A 24819-nucleotide genomic window follows, 5' to 3' on the forward strand; every position below is an offset into this window, starting at 1 on the left:
CACTCTTACTGCAAATACCCCTGCCATGGCATGGCTTCTGAGACTTTTTTTTTTAATGAACTGTAACTATTTCATGTTGTGGGGATCGGATCCATAGTCCCCTTTCATGAAGCTGGGTGGGGACCCCCAAACCTTTAAAGAGCAGGCCTTTACCCTCCCAGGCTTGACTGGTGGGCTTTCAATGTGGTATGCGGGAATGTGTGTGCAAGTGTGAGGATATCTGTGGTCATGTGCTGTGCAGGGCTGGTCCAAGTCCATTTTCCCCTCATGGTTCCTACCCCCCCCCACCCCCACTTCTTTCTTCTCAGCTGAGTTCCATGGATTATTTGCTGCTGCTCCTTTAGCTCCATGGAAAAAGAAGAGTGGAAGCACCTGTTTCATTACCTGCAGCCATTCCCTAGTGGGGCTCTGGATCTGCCTGCAACAGCCTGAAGAATCCCCATTCCTAGGCAGGGAGAGGTGTGGGGGCCATTATGAGTCCAGGTAGGCACTCACTGGGACCCAAATGTCTTGAGGTATGGCTCAGTAACAGCATCTGGAGTTTCTCTCTGCCACCTCCTAGAGGAGAGAGCTGATTGGCCTTGGAAAAAAGCTGAGCTGTCCAACACCTTCAGTGCCATCCCATCACCTGCCACCACCCTTTACAGCACACCCTCACACCCACTGTCTTCATTTTGCCTGCTAGTGGTTATGCGCTAGCCTCATTTCACAGATGAAGAAACTGATGGTTGGAGTGGCACAATAACTTCCCCTTGGTGACACAGCCAGCAAGTGGTAGAACTGGGAGTAGTACCCAACTTGCCTACTTCCTGATCCAGGGCTTTTTTCCCCATGGCTCAGTGTGTCTGTCACCACATCTAACAGTTAGGAGCACTTATCGTGAGTTAGCCACCATCCTAAGTGCAATTTAGCCTAGTGGATCCACTTAACAGCCATATAAAGGTCAGGGCTGTGATTATCATCCACAGTTCACAGGTGAGGAAACCGGGTCACAGAAAGTTGCAAAATAACTTGCCCAATGTCACACGACTAGTAAGTAGCAGAGTTGGGCTTTGTACATATGCCCTCTAACTTCAGAATCCATCATACTGCTCTTTGCATGACACAACTGGGCTTTGTTAGTGGCAGACAGAGGGAAGCCCCATGTCTAGGGCATAGAGATGCACACATGCACCCCAAGGCTTTTCCACCTGTCCTCAGACCACCCTCATGCACTCTACATTATCCTGCTTAGTGGCTGAACTGGCATCCATGGTAGTAGCAGCCGCAACAGCACTGTAAGACACACAGGCAATAATGGGGCCTGTGGGAAAAGGGACACCCAGGATCTAAAGGCTTCAGTTATTACCAGAGCCACTCAGGATGCAACCCAGAAAGGAGATTGTGTAAAGGTACCTTTGCCTCATTTGTTCCAGGAACCCTTACTGTAGATCTGTTTCATGCAAGACTCTGGCTTAGGTCAGGGCCTGCAGCTGGATCAGGGAGCAAGGATTAAAGGGAAAGAGCTATCTCCTTCTAAAGAGGCTGAGTTCTTGCTTTTCTGAAGTTCATGGGATAAGAGATGGAGATCAAGAAAGACCAAAACAAATAGCTTAGACATTGCTCGGGCTATTTTATTTTATTTTATTTTATTTGGCCCATTTTGAAATGTCACAAGGTGGGGATCCCTGGGTGGCACAGCGGTTTAGCTCCACCTTTGGCCCGGGGTGTGATCCTGGAGACCGGGAATCGAGTCCCACGTCGGGCTCCATGCATGGATGGGACTGCTTCTCCCTCTGCCTGTGCCTCTGCCATTCTCTCTCTGTGTCTCTCATGAATAAATAAATACAATCTTTAAAAAAAAAAGTCACAATGTGCATGGCATATATTAGGATTGTCGCTTTCCCTGACTATTGTGTTCACTTAGTCCTTCAAAAGATGTTTTTATTTAGTACCTACTCTATGCCAGGCATTGTGAAGTTCTTGTTCTACTCATTTATAGCAATTGCTTTTTTGTAGGTTTTGTACTTTCTATAGTTTTTTCTTTTTTAGTTTTCTGGTTTGATTATTGTTTATTTTTTAAAGAACTGAGTGTCTCAGAATCCATCATCTCTGAGTCAGTTAAATATATCTACTAAAAGGCTAGCGGGGTTTGGCTGTTATTTATATGATTGCAATTTCTTCATGGTTGTCCCTTGAATATCTTTAAACAGTACTGAGAAACTACTGTAGGCACCGTTCTTGGCACCATGAAGTGGATGGAATTGGCTGACATGGTTTCTTTTTTTTCTTTTCCTTTTTTTTTTATTCATGAGAGACAGAGAAAGGCAGAGACACAGGCAGACAGAGGAGAAGTAGGCTCCATCCAAGGAGCCCGATGTGGGACTCGATCCCAGAACTCCAGGATCATGCCCTGAGCTGAAGGCAGATGCTCAACCACTGAGCCACTCAGGGGCCCCTCTGACATGGTTTCTTTCCCTTAGGGAAGCTGTAAGGATCCTGCAGGAGCTGTGCTTTTATACCCTTTTAGGGTTTTCCAAAAGCAAGGTAAATTTGGCTCCAACTCAGGACCTTGGGGATGCTTACAAATATGACAGCCTAGCCTCAGGAAGGAGGTCGTCTACCTTCCCACCTGTTACAAGGGTTCCTGACTCTGGGTAGGATTTTGTTTCCAGAAGGGAGTTCTGGAGTATAGGTCTCATCTACACCCAAGACCCACAGGGACATGGCTCATCTTGAATGAAATGCCAACTCCAATCTTGCCATTGAGAGAAAAGGGGGGAGGGTGCACACTGGAGCTAGCCTTGCTTCATCATTTCTCCTCTGATTCTCATCAGGGCCAGCAAGGAAGGAAGACCAGAAGGTGGGTGGCACCTGGGACTATGTCTGTCTTTGCCATTGCCTGGGTGACCTTAACAAAGCTGTTGTCCTAATAAACATGAAGTCTTGCTCTTGTCTGTGTTGTGTGCTCTAGCAAACAAATGAGGTGGATGTGGGCCCTGCTTTCTAGGAACTTCAGCTTCCTAACCGATGTGCAGGTATGATCCCTATCATGGATCTGGTGGGTTCACTTGAGAGTCATCTCTTCTTAGTTTCTGTATTTGTAAATGTGGAGGATGGTGAATGGATGGCATGTTGTCTGTAGTACTCCCAGTCCTGGCTAATAGGAGGTCCTCAATTCAACAATGAAGTCATCATGGTTTTGAACTTGTATTGGGACCCTTGTGAAGAAAGGCAAGAGAGAAATCAAATCTTAACACTCTATTTATTATTGAATATAAACCAGCTTTCTGATGGTATTTGCTGTCACACTCTTGGGAGCCCTCGCCTGTCATGATCCATGCATATGCCCCAAGTTTTCCTGGCATTTCTCTGCGGAGGTAGAGTTTAGACTTGAGGGAGAGAGCTGGGGGTAGTGGGAAAGTTGCAGAATGCTGGGGCCTGTGCAAAGTGGGAGTGGCAACTTCCTGCTCAAGTATTTCATGTCCAAGATTCTCTCTTGGCTGTCCCTACTAATCAGAGATCTCACTTAAGTTGTCTTCTGAACTCCCCATAAATTATCCTCAGCAAGCCACTAAACCTTCACGTGCACATAGCACATGTATTTAAATCCCCCATAGAGTGCGAGGCACATTCAGAGTCCAATGAATAATAGTCTGTGCGTGTGGCCAGCTCGCTCCTTCACCCACGGTCGCTAGTTCTGGCTGTGACTTCTCCCCGCCTACCCCTCCCCACCAGCGGTGTGACCTGAGCAAGAGGCAGCAGCGCGGATACCGGAGGAGCTGGACGGCAGAGCCCCGCCCACCACGATCTGGGCCGCTTTCTGGGAAGTCCGGTGGGCCGGACTGTGCCCTCATTGGTCGAGGGGCCTGTAGGTGGGCGGGGCGTCCCTAGCGCCCGACTCGCCCCGGTTTCCTCCCCACCTGTGCGGAAAGTGGCCTCTGGTTGACAACAGCTAAGCAGCCTCGCGGCAGCTGCCCTTCTCACTGGCACCATTACCCTCGCCAGACCCCAGGCTCTGATCGTGTCCCGGACGGAGCAGTCCTTCCTGCACTCACTTCCTGCCCACTGGCCGCTGTGTCAGGGTCTCGAACCCAAAGTGGTGGACGGGGCCTCCAGGTAGGAGTTGGGGCGGCGTCAGGGAGAAATCCCGACCAACAGGGCAGGGCCTCTTGGGGCCCCTTGCCGGGCCTAGTCTCCGGCGCTCTCCAGCCCCCCCTCCCCCTGCTCTTAGCGGTTGGGCCAGGCAGCGCACGCAGGAGACGCAGAAGAAGCCAGCCGAGCCACCTTTGCCCCCAGGATTTGGGGTCAGAGTCGCCGAAACTGGGGGCCTCCCTGAGCCTGCGGGCAGCGCTTCTCCCCAGGGAAGCCCCGCGAGGAGGGTGGTAGAAGGCTTTCGGCCCGTTATCCGGGGGGCCTGCGGGAGTCCAGAGCCATAGCTCTGGGGCTTTGGAGGGGGACTGGAACTGGGCAGGGATGGCGGCCCTTTGGGCTCTGCGCCACCTTGCCTACCCTCTTCCTTCCTCTGCTTTTGAGGGCATTTCCAGGAATCCCCGGCGGCCCGTATGGGCTTTCCCCTTGGCCATTGTCCTCCCTTCTGGGAACCGCTGCAGACTTTCCTGGTGTTAAGGTAGCTGTGGGGATCAAGCGAAAACCTTTGAATAAGTCGCATCTTTCAGGGCTTAGTCTCCCCATGAAGTCCCAATTGGGTTTGGATTACTGAAGCTCTGAAGGAAGGCTTCCTTTTAGTGGCAGCTTTTGGGATTTCCAAATTATGTAGCCTGGGGTTCTCTCCATTTTTCTTCTCCTAAGTCTCTTTAAAGTGGAGCACTGAATTAGGACTCAGGAAACTGGGGTTCAATCATTAATTCATGTGACCTTGGGTGAGTCACGCTACTTCTGTGGGCCACAGTGTTTTCAACTGCACTTGTGCACATTCAGCCACACTCAAATTCAGATGGTGGGCTGGATTTCAGTATCTAAAGGACCAGTCTCTTCCATGACATTTTGACTTGTCCCACAGGTCCAGGCTCCTAACCCATGGGGAAAAGGTTGTCTTTGAGATGCTTGGGGAGACAGGACCTATGCAGATAGAAAGCTTTGTGGTGATTATGCAGCCAAACCAGCTGGAAAACTAGTAGTGGTGGGAAGGGCAAGCAGGACAACAGCCAGACTGAAGGTGGGAAGGAGTGGGGCCAACTCAGAGCCTGGGACTCCAGAGGTTGGGCTGGAGAAGCCTGGCTGCTCTGTGTCCCACTTGGAGTCCTGAGGTCTGCCTACCTAGGAGAAGAGGGTGATGAATCACACCCAGGGCTATTTTCAAACCCTAACTCCTAGTGTGGGAGCTGTTCCCGCCCCCAACTCTAAGGGTTCCTGTCTCCACCTACATCTTTTCTTCTTGCTCTCTGAATTTTCCCCCTCACTTCCATCTGCCTGGAATAAAGGATAGACGATTTCTATCTGGGGGATAGGAAGGCTGACAGCCCGAGGGCATAGAGGAAGAGGCACCTCTGCAGGTGGTTTATGAATGGTTGATGGAGCAAATGGGGAAGAGTGTGATGGGAACGATGGTGTTGGGGGCTTGGGGGTTCTTTCACCCTAAAGCTATAGCTGCCATAGCACTGGACATTCTGGGCTTGGTCCTCATTTCTGGGATTTGACCTTTGTCCAGTTTTGTTGTGGATTTGGGGTTTGAAATTTCTGCTCCCTGGACCTCTGTAATTAGGGCTAGGAAACACCACATGGACAGAATCCCATTTCCCCTCTTCCCTGGCCTTCTGTCCACCTCTTAAGCAACTCTTAGAGAAGTATGCTAAGCCTCACTGTGCATCTGCAGCTCCCCTCCCCTATCTGGAGAGGAGACAAGGTTGAGAGATTGGTGTTTAGAGCAAGAAGAGGGGCAGAAGGCGAACAAAGGGGCTGTGTGTCTTGTGCAAGTGCTGGGGAGTGGGGCATGAGTTGTGCAGGGTGGTTGGAGGGGCCTTCCCTAATAAAGCACACCTCCTGAGTTTGAGTTTAGGAGCAAAGAAAGTGCCACAAGGAGGCCTGAACATTGACCCTCTCTGCCTTCTTGAAGATTTGAAATTTTGTTCTTAAGACTAGGAATTGGAGAGGGAGCAGAGGGGACCGCTGGAGACAGCTACAGGAATACCCTGCAGCAACACAAAAGCAAGAAGGCTCCAGAGGAAGGAGAGGTTGGAGTCTCTAATCTGGATGCTGTCGCAGCTGCTGGTACTTTTCTGCCAGGACACTCTTGGAGTTCTCTGTTCCAGCCACAGGAAGTTCAGGGTCAGTGGATGGCAGTTTTAGTCAAAGCATAAAGCTTATCTTTTTTGGAGAAGGTGGGGCAAGGGGTCTTTGGCTGGAAGAAGGGACCACCTCAGGCTTGAATAAAAGAGAGAGAAGGTTTGGGTTTCAAGTTTGGGTAAGATTAAGTGTCTTGGCCCTGAACCATGGGCCTTTGGGAGGCTATTAACAGATAAAATAGAGATAAGAGATCTCAAAATCTGAGGGCTCTAGGATGGGAAGTGTGAGCTCCCCCATCCTACATCCCTGAACAAAATAGTTGAGCACAAGCTAGGCATAGAGTTGTTGGCATCAAGTGTTCATTAAGGCTCTTTTCCTCTGTGACCCATGGTCTTGGTTTGTGTGTATGTGAGGAGGGGGTGAGTAATTGAATTAGTCTGTTACAGGTTTGAAATGCTGTGTTGTGTGCTCAGTCTCCTCTTGCCCAGCCCTCCACCTTGGGAACTCACATGTCACTGGTTGCTGTCCCTGTTTACCCTGACCCTCAGGGTACTGATACAGCTAACTGGATGTTAAGTTCCTCAGGAGTGCAGGGTGATGTGGAGCAAAGCACAGGGGACTGGGAGCTGGACATATGGGAGGCTTAAATCCAGGCTCCGTTGCTCCCCTTGTGACCGCTCCGACTCTTGGTTTCTCCCCACTGTTTCCACCTTCCTGGATTGGATGAGGGGATCTATGGCTAATGCTTTGTACATTACCAAGTACTGTACAGATTGTCATTAAATTCAGGCCTGCCAGGTCTTATGGAGGATGTAGAGTGTAACCCCCACCTTCAGGGAGGCTACCATCAAGTATGGGGGTTCGTGGTACGAATAACGCGTGGCATACTAAGTCTTCACCTCAGCCAGCACTTTTTTAAAAAATGACTATGAAGCCTTTCAAACATATAGAAAAGTAGAGACAATTAGTGTAATAAGGTCCCACGTACTCATCACCCAACTTCAACAGCTGTTAGCTGTTGCCCGGCAGGTGGCCTGTCCTGCCAATTAACACCTCCATCTACTTCACCTTTCTTTGTTATTTCGAAACATCCCCAGGGCAGCTTGTCAATGTATCTCTAAGTAGTTCGATGTATATCTCTAAAAGATAAGAATTTGTAAAAAAAAAAAAAAAAAAAACAAAAAAAAGCCATTGTACCATTAGTCCATCTAGAACAGCCCCTTAATATCATTTAATATCCTGACAGTGTTCATAGTTCTAATCGTCCTTGTCATTTTCGTTGAGGGGGCTGTTTGCCCCTGGGAGGCCTGACTAGGCAGCCATTGCTTTTGACTGAAGGGAAGGTGACTGATGGAGGGGAGGCAGTGAGTGACATTTGAGTTGAACCTTTGAAGAGAGGCCCAGGCAAAGTCAGAGCTGGATTAAGGGAGCCCTAGACCTTTATATTACAGCATTAGTCACGGTCCCCTGGACTGCAGCTCCCAGAGCCGAGGAAGCTGTGACTTGTAGAAGCTTCTTGTGGAGACTCCGTGCCTTGCTTCTCTAGCAGTAAAAGGGGGTGAACTCTCCCACTTGCCTGCCCAGTCCCAGGGCCACCCAGGAGCTCGAGGTCAGCTGTCCCAAGAGAATCCCTGGGAGCCTCCTCTCCTCCTGGCCCCTCCCCTAACCACACCCCCCCCCCAGCCACTTTGGAGCAAAACAGGATGCATTCAGGATGAGCGTCTTTCCCAGCTTGTCATCTAATCACGGAGGCCCAGCTTGGAGCTTCCTCTCTCATGATAAAAACCCTCACTGTCTCCCTTTCCCCTCCACCTCAGTAAGGGTGTGCTGACTTCCTCCACATCGGGGCCAGCCCTCCTCCACCACCATGTGGAGCTGGGGGAGAGTTTCCCTCATCCATGCCTCTCTTCTCACTGCCCCTGAGCAGGCTGTGAGAGGGACGGAAAGGCCCCATGAGTGCTCTCCCGGGCTACAGCCTCCTGCTCTTGGCCTGTCCTTGGGAAAGGAGTGGTTCCTTTCCAATAAGCCTAGGATTCTGCCACTGCTTGGTTAATGATTGAGCCACATAATTACCACCTTGAAAAGTCACCTCTGGGGATGGCCATTAACTAACTCCCTGTCTACTCCAGGCCTTAAGGGCATCCCATCTTAAACCTCACCGCCCCCCCCCCCCCCCGCCCCCGGGGAATGTTAACAAGCATTCCTTCATCTGAACTTCTGGGGCCAATTACACATCTGCCCCCTGTGTCTTGGTTTGGGCAAGCAGAAGCTGCTATTCACATTGCCGAAGGACATGCATTCACCTGGGTGGTTATTGAGGGTCAGGGAGTTGAGTTGCTAGGGATTCAGATGGGCAGTGGGGTCAGGGGGATCTTTAGGCACCAGAGTCGGAAGGGGCTGGGGGTGTTTCCAGGAACCCTTGACCCTCTAAGGTCAATTTGAAAGAGTGAGAAATACCCACCCAAAGGATCTGCTATTAGTGGGGCTGTGTGTGTGTGTGTGTGTGTGTGTGTGTGTGTTTTCTGTACAGCTGCCTTTCACGTCAGGCAGGGACATGAGCTATCAGCCACACTGCTGCTGCTGCTGTAAGGCTAATGCCTCCGTCGTGGAGGAGAAGGAGACCTTTTTCCAAGAGCCTGTATCTTGACAAGCAGTAGTAATTGGGAAGGGTCAGGTCAGGTCCAATTTGGAAAGCTCTGGACCCCAAGCAGTTTTCTGCAGTTTCAGTGAGAAGCAGCAGCATTTAGTGAACCATGTGGGCCTAATATAGAGTCAGGAGACCTGGCTTCTTCTTGTGCCTCTCTGTAGCTGCCTCTACACGAGTGACTGTAGAGAAGACATTTCCTTCCTCTGGGCCTCAGTTTCCACATCTTTAAAACTGGCAGGGAAGGTGGCAGGGCTCAGTGGTCCCTTGGGTTCCATTCCAGCTGTAAAATTATGCATTCCCAGCCAAAATCTTGTGTTTGTCCACAAGGCAAAGGTCAGTTGGCTTTAAATTCTGCCTGGCCTGGTCACTAAATATCGTCAATTGGCTGGTCAGGTCTGGCTCCCCAGACCTTGAACTGCCACAGCTTTGGTTTTCTTCACACATGGGCTTTTGTGGTTTGCTCTCTAGCCTCCCTCCCCACATTTACCTCTGTCCCAAGTGACCACCCTCTAACCCATTCAGCCACAAGTTAATGAGGGACCTGCTCTCCCTGGACAATACCAGCCCAAGGTGCTCCTGGGATCCTGGGTCTCTGTGGGAAGTGGCTAAGGGCTTAGCCAGCCCCAGTCACTTTATGCTTTCTCCCACAATACCCTGGAGGTAGGAAGCTGGCAGAGCTCAAGGAAGAAGGACCTTTAAAGGACACTCAGTCCAACTCTCTTTGTGAACCCAAGTATTTGTGTAGCTCCTGTTCCCCCATCTTCAGTACTTGGGAGCGGTGTTTCAGAGCAGTTGCTTCCATTCATAGAAGGTCCCAAAGTGTTTGCTTATGTTGAACTGAATGCTGTATCCCTGTGGCTTCTACAACCCTAGCTCCCGGCTCTGCCCCGCTGGGAACCACCTAGCCAATGTCTGTTCTCCCTGACTTCCAGAGGTGTGAGGATGGAACCCAAGTCCCCCTGCTTCTTCTGGAGGCCAAACAGCCTCAGTTCCTCCAAGTACTTCTCCAGGGACTTGGGACCGGGCCACTTCCCAGCCTCGTTACTGTCCTCTGCGCATGCTACTATTTGTGGCCCTGAAAATGCAAAATGGGACTTGGGAAACCCCTCACTCTCCTGTCTATTTTTTCTCGACTGAGCTTTTTAAATAAGACTTCTCTCTTATATTTTTCTGGTGACTTCAGCAGGTATCTGAACCGCCAGAGCCCTGGGCCCAGACACTTCATGCAACTCTCTGATTCATTAGTTGGGTCCAGCCAGCCCTCATGACTGAGCAAACCTTGGAGTCTGGGGCCTTCTTCTTGGCTAGGGCCTCGCACCAAGTCTGGTGAGAAGAGTACTCACCTTTAATGAGTTGACTGCAGTATACTCTGTGGGGGCTGCCAGTGTATCCTGTTTTCCTGCCACATGCTTTCTTCCCTTGAGCTGGGGGAGGTGGAGGGAAGGGAATATTTTGAGGAGCACTGAAGCCAGAAAAGAATATGAACCATGCCCACAGTGGGTCTTAGAGGGGTGAATCAGACAGGCAGAAACACCAACTCAGCTGTTCCTCCTCTGCAGTTGATGACAATGATGAATCTTCCTATTTCTTCCCATTTCCAAGCCACTTTCACTCCCATGATTCCATTCTGTTTTCAGAGCAGCCCAGTAAGCAGTGTGATCCTTGCTGATGCCCACCTGTGGCCCAGATGGGGGAAGGCATGGGCTCTGAGGAGGGAGGATTTGGAGCCTAGGTCTCCTGATGCTCAGCCTCCCTGTTTCCCCCAAACCACATCTGGCAGCCAAGGAAGCTAGGGCTGACTCGGCAGCTTCCTCACCACAGAGGAACTTCTGCCCAGGCTGCAACTCTGTTCCCATGGTAGAGGAAGCAATCTCCAGGGTAGGCAGCCAAGGATTTCCTGTCCTTTATCTGGGGTGGCCAAAGGTTGGCCTGTCTGAGGTGTGAGATGCGCACTTGTAGCCAGCTTTTCTGCTCCAAGGTCAAGTCAGATTGGGGCTATGTGCAGGCAGCTTAGGAAGTGCTTGGTCCCAGACATCTGACCTGAGCAGCCCCCACCTGAGCATGGCTTTCTAATTTTTTTTTTTTACTTAAAGATTTTTATTTATTTATTTGACAGAGACAGACAGAGAGAGAGTGAGTGCACACAAGTGGGGGGAGCAGCAGAGGGAGAGGGAGGAGCAAGCCCCCACTGAGTGGGGAGCCCGATGTGGGGCCCAATCCCAGGACCTTGCGACCATGCCCTGAGCCTAAGGGAGACGCAACTCACTGACCCATCCAGGAGCCCCTGAGCAGGGCTTTCTAAATGTGAAAAACAAAGAGGGGCATGTGGGAAAGAGGCCAAAGTAGAGATGAAGCAAAACACATGCTGAGTTGCATACACGGAACTTGGGGCAGGGAAGTGTTAAGATGAGGAGCAGGGGTCCTGGGGTAAACAGCACTGGGCCTCCATTTTGTCAGCTATAAAGTGGAGATATGTACCTACCTTAGGGGGTTTTGAGTATTAAATCCAATAATAGAAGCAGCATTCTCACTGTTACTGTTGTTTAATGGTCCTTTCTGCCACCTTCTGTCACTTTGTTATTTTTCACAGGCCGGGGGATATGCTCAAACATGCTGCCTCCTGGGCATTAGGTCTGGACTTCTCTGTCCTTCAGATTCCACTTCCTCCAGAAAAGCTTTCCTTGGCCACACCCACCTGTAGGGAGGGATCCTTCTGGTCTCCTTGAGTGGCATTTATGGCCATGATACAAACAATAATAATAGTAAATTACTCTAAATTCTTGACACATTTGAACTTACTTAGCTCCCATGATAATTCTGTAAGGTAGGTACTGCTATCATCATCCCCATTTTCCATATGAAGGAACAGGCAAGGTGAGGTTAAATGAAGAATGTACTCAAGGTCACATAGCTCGGGAATGATGGAACTGGGATCAGGACCAAGTCTACCACCCACCCCCCCTTAGCAACGGTGCCATGCCTCTCCTTCCCCCTTTCTCTGGTGCCCAGCCAAGAGGCTAGAGTGGAGGTTTGGGTCTCCCTTCTGTCCCTGACTGCTTATTGTACCCACCAGTGATCAGTCACTCTTGGGCAAATAGCCCTGGGGTCCTTGCCTGCCCCCTCCCCACCTGGGTAGACAGATGGAGAAGAGAGAAAATCAAAGGGCTGGGTATTCATGCTCTAAAGCAGAGCTGCACTGTTGGGGGAGGGTTTGTAGGAGGAAGCTGGGAAGATGGTTCTGACAGCATCAGGCCTGCCTGTTTAGAACCTTCCAGCATGAGGGGTGGAGAACAGGGTGCTGTGTGGCAGCAGGGAAGAAGAGACATTATTATGAACTCTTTTGACACTGAGATTTCATTATTTAGAAGGTGTGGGTGGTTAGGGGCCATTGGCAGGAGGTGGGCCGGATTGACTTTTGTGCCCCCTCCAACAGGTGTGGCCCATGCTGGTATGGGGCATGTGGAAGGGTAAGTTTTTGTCCAGAAGCTTTAGCCCTCCTACAGTGTTCCCACCTCAGGGCCCTTGGGAGCTACAGACTTCCTTCCCATAGGCTGTTCCAGGTGTCAGCTCCATTTCTTTCGAGCTCCTTCTCTGCCATCTTGCCTGTAAGCAGGGGCCAGGGAGTGCTTCAGATGATGGCCTACATTAGCTTCTGCCACCCCGGGAAGTATGGGCCTGGTAGCGGCTCTGGCCAGGTGCTCCAGGGGAGTTTGGCTATTGTTCAGTTTCAGACCTTGGTGCCTAACCCAGGATCCAGAGGCTAGTGGATTCAGAGAGGAGGGATCCCAGGGAGGCAACATGAGAACAAATCAATAGGATGGCTGTGGACATTTAGGTAGGCTCCTGGCTCCCATCTGTAGTCTAGTGGAAGCCATTTGACCTTTTGTAGCCTCAGTTTCCCCATTTGTGCAGTGGGCCTGCTTTGGACAGGGCTGTCCTGAAGACCACATGATATGTGGGATGGTCAAGTGTTTTCTCCATGGATGGAAAGTTACTTCAGGCAAAGAGTTCATACTGCAAAACACCTGGTGCACGTTTCTTGTATCTATAGGGCCAAGGCGACTTCTATTTAATGAAGAGTATTGTAACTTGGTGGACTTGGAAGACTCTGAATCTAGACCACCTTGATTTGTATCTTGACCTGCAACTTCCTAACTGCTGACTTTGGGCAAGTTACTCACTATCTCTGGGCCTTAGTTTTCTCATCTGTCAAATAAAAATATCCTAGCACCTAACCCCCACAAGATTGTTGTCAAGATTCAGTGATGTAAACCACATCAAAAGTACCTTGCCTGGAACAAAAACAATGACTCAGAACCCTTTGGCTGTTGTTATTATTATCATCTCATTTTATACTTGTAAAAATCTCCTGTTGTCAGTGCTATAATCATATCGTTATTTTACAGATAAGGACCCTGAAACACAGAGAAGTTAAGTCTTGCCCAGTATGATCCGTATCAAGTCTTTAGCTCAGGGCCTGGCACATAGTAAGTACTCAGTAGATATTAGTGTTTGATATTAATTATTATTCATGATTATGTTCAGTATCATAAGGATTATTATCAGTAATGAACATAGCCGCAGCTACGAAGTAAGTAGCAGAGCCAAGACTACATGCCACTTTCACAGATTGCTAGCCTGTTAGTACACCCAAAAACCTGTTTCTAGATAATACACAGCTGTTAGGTCCCCATTTTGGATTCTTCTTGCCTTCACCCCACATGGCCTAAGCCTGCACCTTTCCCCCCCACGGCCCCCCGCCCCCCAATGCTCAGAATCCCAGCCCTTCCTTTGGCTGCAGGGCTCAGAGAGGGCTTGTGTCCACTGGCTTTCAAAGAGGGAACAGACCCTGCCTGAAGAGGCTACTTCTCTAGGCCCATTTTCTTTCTGTAAGAGACAATTTTTTCTGGATCTCAGGGTGGGGCCAGGGTCCTTCAAGGCATTTCCTGCCTGGGAGTATATATTTGGCATCAGCAAAAGGAAAAGGAAGTATGCTAGGAGTGGGGGTGGGATATAGAAGTGGTGGCACAGGGTCAAAATGGATGAGTGCCAAGACTTTGCAGGCCAAGAGAGGAAGCAGGAGATGGCGTATGTCCCTTCTCATACAGGCCAGGATGTCCTCACAGGAGCTTGGGATAGAAGAGCTGAGTGTTCTTGAGGCTAGAGTGCCTACAGCCTTGGGCAGAGGTTATTTTCCCATTTTACACCTCTGGGCCTTGGTTCCTGGCCCTGTGGTTTCTGCCCTGGGGCAAGGTGTTCTGCTGGTCATCTAGTTGGCTGAGTTGCAAGTGTGCCTTCTCAGTTCTGTGTCTTTGCTATAGTGATTCCAGAGGAATGGGTGGAGTCACAGGCCAGCACACTGTTTAGTTGGAAAACAGGACTTCCTGTCTAGGTGCTGCCAGAACATTCTGTAGCCCTTACCACACTGAAGTGGGGATACTGAGACCAATAGGACCCAATGCATTGGGACTCCAGTTGAACAGGGGAGACAGTCTCAAACACTGCTGAGAAGGTAGTGGAAATGTATAGAGGGTCACTTAATTTAAACGAGCCATTGGCAGGTAGGGGATTAGTGAGAAGTCAGGGAAGGAAGATTTCATGAGAGGGAATGTTTGACCTCCATACCGATGAATAACAGGAGTTTGCAGCAAGCTGGGTCTAAAGTGTGGAAGGTCTCAAGTGCCATGTGGAAAGCAGTCTGGTGTGTGCCCTGGGCAGTGGGCAGTGGGGAGCCTGCTAGGCTGAGAGTAGGAGAGTGGCTACGTCAGAGCTGGGCTCTTGTAGGAAGAAGCTGGCAGGACAAGCCATTGAGAGACTAGAGGCCAGGAACTTAGAGGGCTTAAGTAATCCAGGCTTGTCCGCCTAGAGCATGGCTGGGTTTGGGAAACCATGACCACTGGATGGAAAAATCGATAGAACTTGGTGACTAAATACATGAGTTGAGAGAAGGCAGAATAGGATGGCTGGTGGTTTAAGCCTGGGTGTTCAGTGCCTTGAGAGGCAGGAAAGCAGTAGAGCCAGATTGGGAAGGGAAGATGGGTTTGGTCTTGGACCCCACTGAACACCCTCACTGGAGTCTCCCAGAAGAAAATGTGCAGGAGGAAGACAGCTCCTTCCACTGAACCAGCCAGTGTGAATCACACATGCCTCCCACCCCCTCTCTGGGTCTAGGTTTTGGTGAGTGGCCATTAGAAGACAGGAAAACTGAGGCCCAGACAGAGTTAGTGGCTTGCCGAAGATCACCCAACAAATTCCTAGTAGAGTTAAGGCTAGAATGTAGTTCTCCTGACCTTCAATCCAATCATCTTTCCACCTGTATCATAGTGGAGAGCAGTTGCCACAGGTCTAACATCTGCCCCAGACCAGTTAGGCTGGCACCTCTTGCTTCCAGGCTGGCCACTGGAGGTGAAGGAGTAGTATATGACTTATTAAAACACCTGTCCTTCCTTTTAACCATGACCTTGTCCGTGCACTTGGGACTGGGTTGGGGGCAGGATCCCCTGAGGGCAAGAAAGCTAATGGAGTGACTGAAGCAGAGGAGGTGGAAGCTTTGACCTTCACTGTCATAGGGAAGCCCTGGGCTGGGCAAGAATGTCAACTGCCTGCTTTAAAACTGATGTATCAAGTGCCAGCCTAGGAGACCACAGACTGGACTCTGGACCCAGATTTTCAAGCAGACCCATGAAGCCAGAGGGAGGTCTGGTTTAGCTACAGCGCCCTCATGAGCCTCCCTCACTTAAAGCTGCATACCAGATCTCAGGCTACAGTTTCATGTGGGAGAGGGGCACAGTTGGGGGTTTCTTGTATAACTTCTGAATTTATAAAAACTCTAAACTAGAATTGCCACCTATCACTGGCTGACCTGGCCCTGCCTACAAAGGCTCGACAGGATCCACAAACAAGGGACCTCCACTGAGTCATGCATCCAGTCTTTGGCTCATCCCCCGGGATATCCTCAAGGAGGGGTGGGGATACCTGGAAGTATAAGGTGGGCTGAGGCCCCCAGGTAAGGTAGAGGCCAGCCTCACGGTGTCACACTTTAAGTCTGGAGTCAGCCTTTCTTTTGTTGTGGGGATTGTCCTTCCTATATACTGTAGCACATTTAGCAGCATCCCCGGGCTCTACTCAACAGATACTAGTAGCATGCCTCTCCAGTAGTGATGACCAAAAATGTTTCTAGACATTGCCAAAGGTCCCCTGGGGCATAGCATCCTTGGTTGAGAATCCCTGAGGCCCTGTATCTTTGGTGTGGACATGGAGTGTTAAGAAGAGAGGGGTATTAGCATGGAGAGCCACACATGTGAACCTGCTACTAGCCAGCAAGATTTAGTGGCTTCACTATAATGCCACCCAGTCCCATGGTACTGTCCCTTCCTGGGCTGTGTGCCTTGGTAGTGCCTCATTTCTGACAGACTCCAAAGGTGTTGCTTGTATGGGCCTGGGAGCTTGGCATTCAATTGTAGCTCTGGCTGAGATTGAGACTGGCATCCCAACAGGTGCAGTAGGGGCCCCAAGTCCTGCCTGTGACCTAACAAGCTAGAGGCCAGCCAATGACTAGCACTGCCAAGCTAGCTGCTTGAAATCCAACAGCCCTTGCCGTGACACCCCTCCTGTGACATTTGGAATGTGGTATGAGCGCTATTTTGGTTTTATCTCTTTCCTCTCTTTGTCCCCCACCCTTGTAAAAATCTAGTAAGAATTGAAATTACAGCTAAGAGCAGCAGTAGCAGAGAGACAAGTCTACCCAGTCTCCCAGAGGACAGGGTATTGCAGACTCCTCTGAATGTCCCATCCAAGGTCAGGAAGGGAAGTCTTGGCAGTCTTCAGATTCACAACAGCTGTTATGTATGAGCCCCTGTGAAGGCTCCTCTTCCTCTGTCCCTTGGGGGCAGGGGGCATAGCCAGACAGTCACCTGTTGTAGCATTTGTGCAAATTTGAACAAAGACCCACCTCTGAGAGATCCAAGGATGAAGGCTGGGTGGGCACATTTCTTGTGGCCTAGGCTCCTTAGATGTATCCTTATGGGAGAGTGAAAGGAGCTGCTAATAACCACTTGGGGCCAAGTAAGATACAAACCCCCTGCCAGAAAGCCAACATCTCTTTCTTAAACAGGATCCCTCTCTAGGAGTGAAGCTGGGCAAAGGAAAAGGGCTTTGCATCCACCCAGAGAAATGATGTAGGAAGCTCTTTGCCAGGACCTAGCATTTCTCAGGTATAGGAGCAGGGCCGCTCATTGCTCTCTTGCTCCTTCACTTAGGCCTAGAAGGAAGGAACGTGGACCAATGATTGGAATGGGCCTGAGTCTGGCCTCTGGCTAGAATTTTTCCAGAGACCTATGCTGCGGCTCTTTCCTGGCTATGTTTGTTCAGGGCAGTGGTTCTCTATCTTGCCTGTACTTTAGAATCATCTGGAAAGCACTCAAAAACAAATGAAAACTTTCCCAGAGATTCGAATATAATTTGTCATGACTGGGGCCCAGGCACCAGAATTTTTATTAAAGTAGGTAGAAGTGGGGTCTGGGTGGCTCTCTCATAGCCCATTGAGTGACCACAAGGCAGAAGGACTCAAGTCCCCCAAGTGTGGCATGAAGAGGGTGAGGTTGGTGAGGCCTGACCTCCCTCAACTTAGTTGCCAGTTGCCTTTTTCTTTTCCTTCTAGCTCATGCTCACTTTTTTTACAAGTAGGACGCAATCTGAACTAAGCCTTAAAGATTGTGAATGTGTGCCTACCAAGTTCAAGTAGTCTTTTTAAGTTTTATTTAAATTCCAGTTAACATACAGTGTGATATTAGTTTCAGGAGAGACAAAGAGAGAGAGGCCAAGTTCAAGTAGTCTTAACAAAAGTAGTGCTAATGATAACTTTCATATAGCCACTTTCAAAACCAGGCAAAACCTGACCAATTCCACACAATAACCACAGAGGAGGGCAGGAAAGTTGTTGGTCCTCACTATGTAGATCAAAATCCAAAGCTTAGGGAATGAAGCAAGTTGTCTAAAATGACTTAGGCAGTGAGTAGGGGAGCCAGCCTGATTGGTAAAATGCTCTTTCTTCAACTTAGTTATCATCTTTCAGCATTATTGCATTTCCTTGGTGGGAGACGTTGCAGCCCCTTTCTTGAGTACATAAACTACCCTTTTTCATAAGACGTTTCTCAGGAAGAGAAGCCCTGAATTTTCTTCTCATTCCACCCTTCTCTGAAGTGAAAAAGCTCTGCACTAAGAGGATCATGGTAATGTGGCCTGCATAAGTGTAGGTGCAGATTCTGTCATTGACCTTTGAAGTCCTCTGCTGCCGCTCAGCCATTTCCCTTTGACATTCCCTCCAGCAGACCTGATTTGACTCTGGAGCTTTTGAGTATGCCCTTCCCTCAATTTTTATGGCTCAGATCAGCTGGGACCCTCCCCAGGGAGAAAGTCATCTGGGCTTAAATCTCAGTGGAATTCAGCTTGTGCCAGCTGAATGCCATCCCTGACCTGTCCCAGCATATCATCCTAGCCTCGGCCAGAGAATGGCCTGCGGAATATAGCAGTTGAAACTGCTGAGATCTGCATGTCTGGACATATAAGCAGGACTAGGGGTCACAGACATTCCTTTTTTTTAAATAATAAATTTATTTTTTATTGGTGTTCAATTTGCCAACATACAGAATAACACGCAGTGCTCATCCCGTCAAGTGCCCCGCTCAGTGCCCGTCACCCATTCACTCCCACCCCCCGCCATCCTCCCCTTCCACCACCCCTAGTTCATTTCCCAGAGTTAGGAGTCTTTATGTTCTGTCTCCCTTTCTGATATTTCCTACCTATTTCTTCTCCCTTCCCTTCTATTCCCTTTCACTATTATTTATATTCCCCAAATGAATGAGAACATACACTGTTTGTCCTTCTCCAGTTGACTCATTTCACTCAGCGTAATACCCTCCAGTTCCATCCACGTCGAAGCAAATGGTGGGTATTTGTCATTTCTAATGGCTGAGTAATATTCCACTGTATACATAAACCACATCTTCTTCATCCATTCATCTTTCGATGGACACCGAGGCTCCTTCCACAGTTTGGCTATTGTGGCCATTGCTGCTATAAACATCAGGGGGCAGGTGTCCCGGCGTTCCACTGCATCTGTATCTTTGGGGTAAATCCCCAGCAGTGCAATTGCTGGGTCGTAGGGCAGGTCTATTTTTAACTCTTTGAGGAACCTCCACACAGTTCTCCAGAGTGGCTGCACCAGTTCACATTCCCACCAACAGTGCAAGAGGGTTCCCTTTTCTCCGCATCCTCTCCAACATTTGTGGTTTCTTACCTTGTTAATTTTCCCCATTCTCACTGGTGTGAGGTGGTATCTCATCATGGTTTTCGTTTGTATTTCCCTGATGGCAAGTGATGCAGAGCATTTTCTCATGTGCGTGTTGGCCATGTCTATGTCTTCCTCATGACAGACATTCCTATATCACTCGCCTTAGCCTGCCCAGTGCCTGGCACTCTCCTGCCAGGCACATAAGACAATCCTCAGTCTGGGACACCTGGGCCCCAGCCTCAGATGAGTGGACTCAACTGGGAATGAGTGGTCACTTCTGGCCCCAAGCTGGGGCGGGTGGGAGGGATGAGCACAAAGCACTTTAGCTTTAGCTTTTAGTTTATGCTAAGTGAAATAAGTCCTTAATCACCAAGTCGTATGTCTGATTGCTCCATCTGGGAGGGAGTCTCAGGGCCTCCCAGCCCTCCATGAGGTGCTGTATTGTTGGGATATGGTATCCCTGACATTCTGTTGGGTAATAACCCATTACATTTTCCAGATTCCTGCCAGAGAGTCCTTGCTGGGGATTCAGTCCGCGGGCCTGCTTCAAACTCCTTGACTTCTTTGTCTTTTTGGAGCTATTGTGGCCTCTTTGCGACTTCTGCCTCCTGACAAACCTCTTTCCAGAGCCATTTATCTGCGAATTTGACAGTAATGTGGCTGCAGCCACTTTCCAGAGTCTAAAGGAAATGCTCGCTGGGCCTTTTTTCTGTTTGTTCTTTTTTCTTGGGACCCTTCAATTAGTGCTTGTACTGTGTCAGGGGCTTTTTTTCCTCTCCAGTATTTTATTTAATGCTCTCAGTAGCTATTCCAAGTAGACTCTGTTACCTCCATTTTAAAGAGGGGGAAACTGAGTCTTTCTTATAGAGGTTAAATAACTTGCCCAAAGTCAGAGAGCTAGTGACTGGCAGCACCAGTATTTCAACTCAGGCTTGTAACTCCACTATATCAGAAGGGAAGAAAAAATCTGGGGGGCGTGGAGTTGGTTCCTTTGAGTCTAAACCCTTTGTTTACCTGGCATCTGAGGGCAAGTAGCATAATGCAATGGAAAACAGAACTGGACAGGAAATTAAAAAATCAGGGTCATACACAAAGAGACATTTCTCCAAAGAAGTCATACTGGTGGCCAGCTGATGCATGAAAAGGTGCTCATCATCACTTACCATCAGGGAAGTGCAAACCAAAACTACAGTGAGGTATCACTTCACCTATTAGGAAGGCTAAAGTCAACGATACAAGAAGCAACAGGTGTTGGCAAGGATATGGAGAAAATGGAACCTTCCTGCACTGTTGGTGGGAATATAAACCTTTGTAGCCACTGTGGAAAACAGTATGGAGGTCCCTCAAAAAGTTAAAAATAGAACTACCCTATGACCCAGCAGTTTCACTATTGGGTATTTACCCAAAGAATACAAAAACACTAATTCAAAGGGACACATGCAATGTCTATAGCAACGTTATTTACAATAGGGAAGATATGGAAACAGCCCAAGTGTCCTTCCACTAATGAATGGATAAAGAAAATGTGGTATACACACACACACACACACACACACACACACAATCAAAATGGAATATTACTCAGCCATAAATAGGAATGAAATCTTGCCATTTGAAATAACATAGATGAAGCTTGAGAGTTTATGCTAAGTGAAATAAGTCCGATAAAGACAATTTAGGAAACAAAACAAATGAGCAAAGGGAGAGACAGAGAGAGAGAGAGAGAGAGAGGACACACGAGCACGAAACAGACTCTTAATTATAGGCAGAAATTGCTGGTTACCAGAGGGGAAGTTGGGGGGGGGGAATGGATGAAATAGGGGATGGGGATAAAGGAGGGCACTTGTCGTGATGAGCCTTGGGTGATATATGGAAGTGTTGAATCACTATATTGTATATCTGAAACTAAAATAACTATGTTAAGTAAATGGAATTAAAAACTTAAAGGAAAATAAAAGATCACGGTCATAGTCTTATCTGTGCCACATAACCCTGTAGGAGTTGAAGAATTCCCTTGGGTCTCAGTGTGTTCCATACTGTAGAATTTTTAAAGTGCTAATTTGGAGAGCCCTACCACAGACCAATTAAATCAGCCTCTGAGGATTGGGCCCCAGGAAATTGGGATTTTTAAGCTTCCTAGCTGATTTTCTTTTTTTTTAATAATAAATTTATTTTTATTGGTGTTCAATTTGCCAACATACAGAATAACACCCAGTGCTCATCCCGTCAAGTGCCCCCCTCAGTGCCCGTCACCCATTCACCCCCACCCCCCACCGTCCTCCCTTTCCACCACCCCTAGTTCGTTTCCCAGAGTTAGGAGTCTTTATATTCTGTCTCCCTTTCTGATATTTCCCACCCATTTCCTCTCCCTTCCCTTATATTCCCTTTCACTATTATTTATATTCCCCAAATGAATGAGAACATATAATGTTTGTCCTTCTCCGATTGACTCATTTCACTCCCTAGCTGATTTTCATGTGTATCCAAGGGTGAGAATCTTTGAGCTAGGGTATATAGGCGAGTGCTTCTCAGACTTTAATGTGCATGCAAATCAACTCAGGATCTACTTAAATATAAATTATGATTCAGTAGGTCTGGTATTCTGCATTTCTTTCTTTTTTTAAAAAAAATTTATTTATTCATTCATGAGAGACAGAGGCGGGGGGGACACACAGGCAGAGGGAGAAGCAGGCTCCATGCAGGGAGCCCGACGTGGGACTCGATCCCTGGTCTCCAGGATCAGGCCCTGGGCTGAAGGCGGCACTAAACCGCTGAGCCATCAGGGCTGCCCTGTATTTCTATCAAGGTCCCTGGTGATATCCATGCTGCTGGCCCAGGGATCACGCTTAGAAAAGCAGGGGGCTGGAGGGTCTAGGTGGCAGTGAGAGAACTTGTCCACCCAAGTGAGCTGGTTTCCTTCCCAACAACCCTAACTAGGGCCACTGCCAAGCATGAGAGGAGCAGGTAGCTCGCCACTCTCCCATGGGCTCTGCCTCTGTGGCTCAGGTAGATAGTGCAGATATTTAAGATGTAGGACTTTATTACTGCACTTGCCCACCTCCTTCAGGCTTCAGAAGGAGCTTGGGAATAATGGGCAGGCAGGTAGCTCTCTCATTCCCTTTGCTCTTTGTTCTGCATCTAGCCATGAATGACTGAGGGCTGCGATGGACTTTGAGGGTATGTTCTTGGCATGCAAGATGATCCATGGGGATTGGCTTTCCTGCCTGAGGTGCCCATACTAGACTCATGGCCCTTTAGGGTTCACTTTAGGGCCCTTTAGGTTTCCTTCTGTGCCTGTCTCTGGAAACCCACCAGGTACCCACTTTGGTACTTTCTCTTTGTCCTAATGATGGGATAGCAGAGCTGGCTGCTGGAAGGGGCTTTGAGGCTGGAGAGGGGCCTTCTCCTGGGAGTGTCAGACAGTCAGGAAACAGGAAGGTGGTTGTAGCAGCTGGCTCAGGTGTCCTAACAGCAAAACCACGTCCCTCAAATGCTTCCTGGGCTGACATGAAGTCCCTTCCAGCAGCTCTTGTCACAGTTCTCCCAGACCACCTCTTGCCTAGAGACCTTGTACCCTCTCCTAGGCCTGCATTGCCCCCTGCCAGGGGGTCTGAGCTACTGTTGGCTGAGCTCTGTGGGAACAAACACTTACCAGGACCTCCCAGAAATCCTGATGATTCCTTGATCTTTGTCATAGGTTAGAAAGTTGCAGTAACCAAAAACCCATGTGCATACAGATTCAGGTGCATGCACAGACTGAAGGGCCTGTGTGTGTGTTCAGGTGCACCATCCCATGAGCAGACTTGGCTACAGCTGTGTGCAGAGGCAACTGCTGGGGTGGCACTGACCTGATGTGCTCACTCTGGGAAATGCAGAGATGTTCATCCTGCCCCACGCCTGTTTGCCCCCAAAACCCTCAGGAGCTCCAGAGCCTTCTCTTCCCCCTCCCCTGAAATCCTCATCAGTGTATGACCCTTGAGAGGCCTATTGGTTTTTTGGACTAACTTCTACCTTCCTGCACTCTTCCCTCCCTTGTCTCCCCACCTGGCATCCTCTCAAATACCATTTTGTCTTTTAACTTCTCATGCCTAGCTGCTAGGATCTCATCCTGGATTTCCCTGTGGGAGAGCACTGGAGAGAAAGAGCTCTTCCTGTCTTCAGAGAAACCTCACAAGTCTCCTTGGAGTTCTCTGGTCATAGGTGCCAAGGAAATCAAGGAGATGTTGGGTGCTTGGCTTTGTGGCCAGAGTAGCTCTGCTGAGCCAGCAGCCTCCTCCACCCCCCAACCCCACAGTGCCTGGTCCCATAGTCCTAGCCCCACTGCTCTCTGGCAGCACGTGGGTACGAAACAAATTGCTGCCTGGGCAGTCCTAGGGCTTTGCTAATGGCATTCAGCCTACGTTGGCCTCCTGTAGTCCAGCTGCCTGCCTCCACTGAGGATGGCAGGGGTGCTGGGCATTCCCAGAGCAGAGATGAGAGGCTAACCCAACTAGTGTCCTCCAAGATTCCCACAGGTCCATGTTGTGTCATCATGACAGTCAGCACTGGATTATACTGCATAGGCCTAGCTACAGGGGAGCTCTGGAGCAGTCCTGGGAGGTTCCCTGGGGAGGGAGGGCTGGAAATCGATGAATGATAGGGGAGAGTGAGCACTGGGGAATCTGCCACCTCAGAAGCATAAGGAGTCCTGAGTGAGAGTCAACTTGAGCTTGAACTCTGGCCCCAGCACTGCTACCTTGGTCAACCGTGAGACTGTGGGCAAGTCCTTCCTTTCTGAGCCTGTGTGGAGATCCATAAAACATAGTAAAACCTTCTTCACAGCCTATTACGTGTGTTAAGTGAGACTTGGTTATCAAAGGGCTAGGGAATGTTAGGCATGATGGTGGGAAAGAGAATGATAATTGCTGAACATTTTGTATCCCTAGCTGGACTAGGATGGTCTACCCAGGGCCATGGAAAGGGATCTTTCTCCCACAGGAGGGGAGGGTGAAGGCACAGCTCTGGCTTCATCCCTCAGTAGTATTCCTTGACTCCATTCCTGGGAGTTGCTGCTGGTGGGTTCTTGGGTGCCCAAGAACACTTGGGCAGGGGTGGGAGAGTGAGAGGGGTATTGAGACCAGCAGGGAGTAAGGTTCAAGAAAGGTGTGCCAGGACATACATAGGGTAGGGTTTGGGGAACTGAAGGTGAATCCTAGCTGGCTGTGATATGCAACAAATATGCCAGCCCCTTCCCTGCTTTCCTTGCCATTTCCAGATCACGAGAACTAGAGGTGCTTCTCTGCCAGAGGTGAGGCAGTGTATACCCAGGGTGGCTCAGTGCCAGCACCTAACTAACCCTGTTTCTCCACCTGTTTCTTTCCCTCTGTTTTGTGTTAGAAGTTGAGGCCAAAAGAGCATGTAAGTGGCTCCGAGCAACAGGATTCCCTCAGTATGCTCAGCTTTTTGAAGGTAAGACTACTCAATTGCTTCCCCTTCCCTACCCTGAAATTTGCCTCATCCCTCTGTTTTTCATCTCTAAAATGGGGCACTCAGATCCTCTTTCCAACCACACAAGAAACTGTGTACCTTGGCCCCCTGCTCCTATAGTGACAGCATCATCTCTACTGAGTCATTCTCATCAGCTCTCATCAGCTCTGGTGTCACTCTTGTACTAAAG

General features: G+C 49.2%; 1 protein-coding gene across 8 annotated transcripts in view; it reads left to right on the forward strand.

The window, feature by feature from the left end:
* STARD8 (StAR related lipid transfer domain containing 8) overlaps window positions 1-24819 on the forward strand; it is an 82993-nt gene that overhangs the window by 44400 nt on the left and 13774 nt on the right. For 2 of the 8 annotated variants that reach the window (XM_025466076.3, XM_025466078.3), the window contains exons 1-2: window positions 3889-4098; window positions 24540-24611. Coding sequence is in view for 4 of the 8 variants with exons in the window: in XM_035712011.2 (XP_035567904.1) it covers window positions 13320-13359; window positions 24540-24611 (112 nt within the window). In the remaining 4 variants the exon portion in view is untranslated. Of the gene's footprint in view, window positions 1-3888; window positions 4099-13278; window positions 13360-24539; window positions 24612-24819 lie in introns of those variants that run through there. The other 6 variants (XM_025466077.3, XM_025466079.3, XM_025466075.3 and 3 more) reach the window with 4 other exon arrangements.

The sequence above is a fragment of the Canis lupus genome, chromosome X (assembly GCF_003254725.2).
Source record: "Canis lupus dingo isolate Sandy chromosome X, ASM325472v2, whole genome shotgun sequence".
NCBI classification, from domain to species: domain Eukaryota; kingdom Metazoa; phylum Chordata; class Mammalia; order Carnivora; family Canidae; genus Canis; species Canis lupus.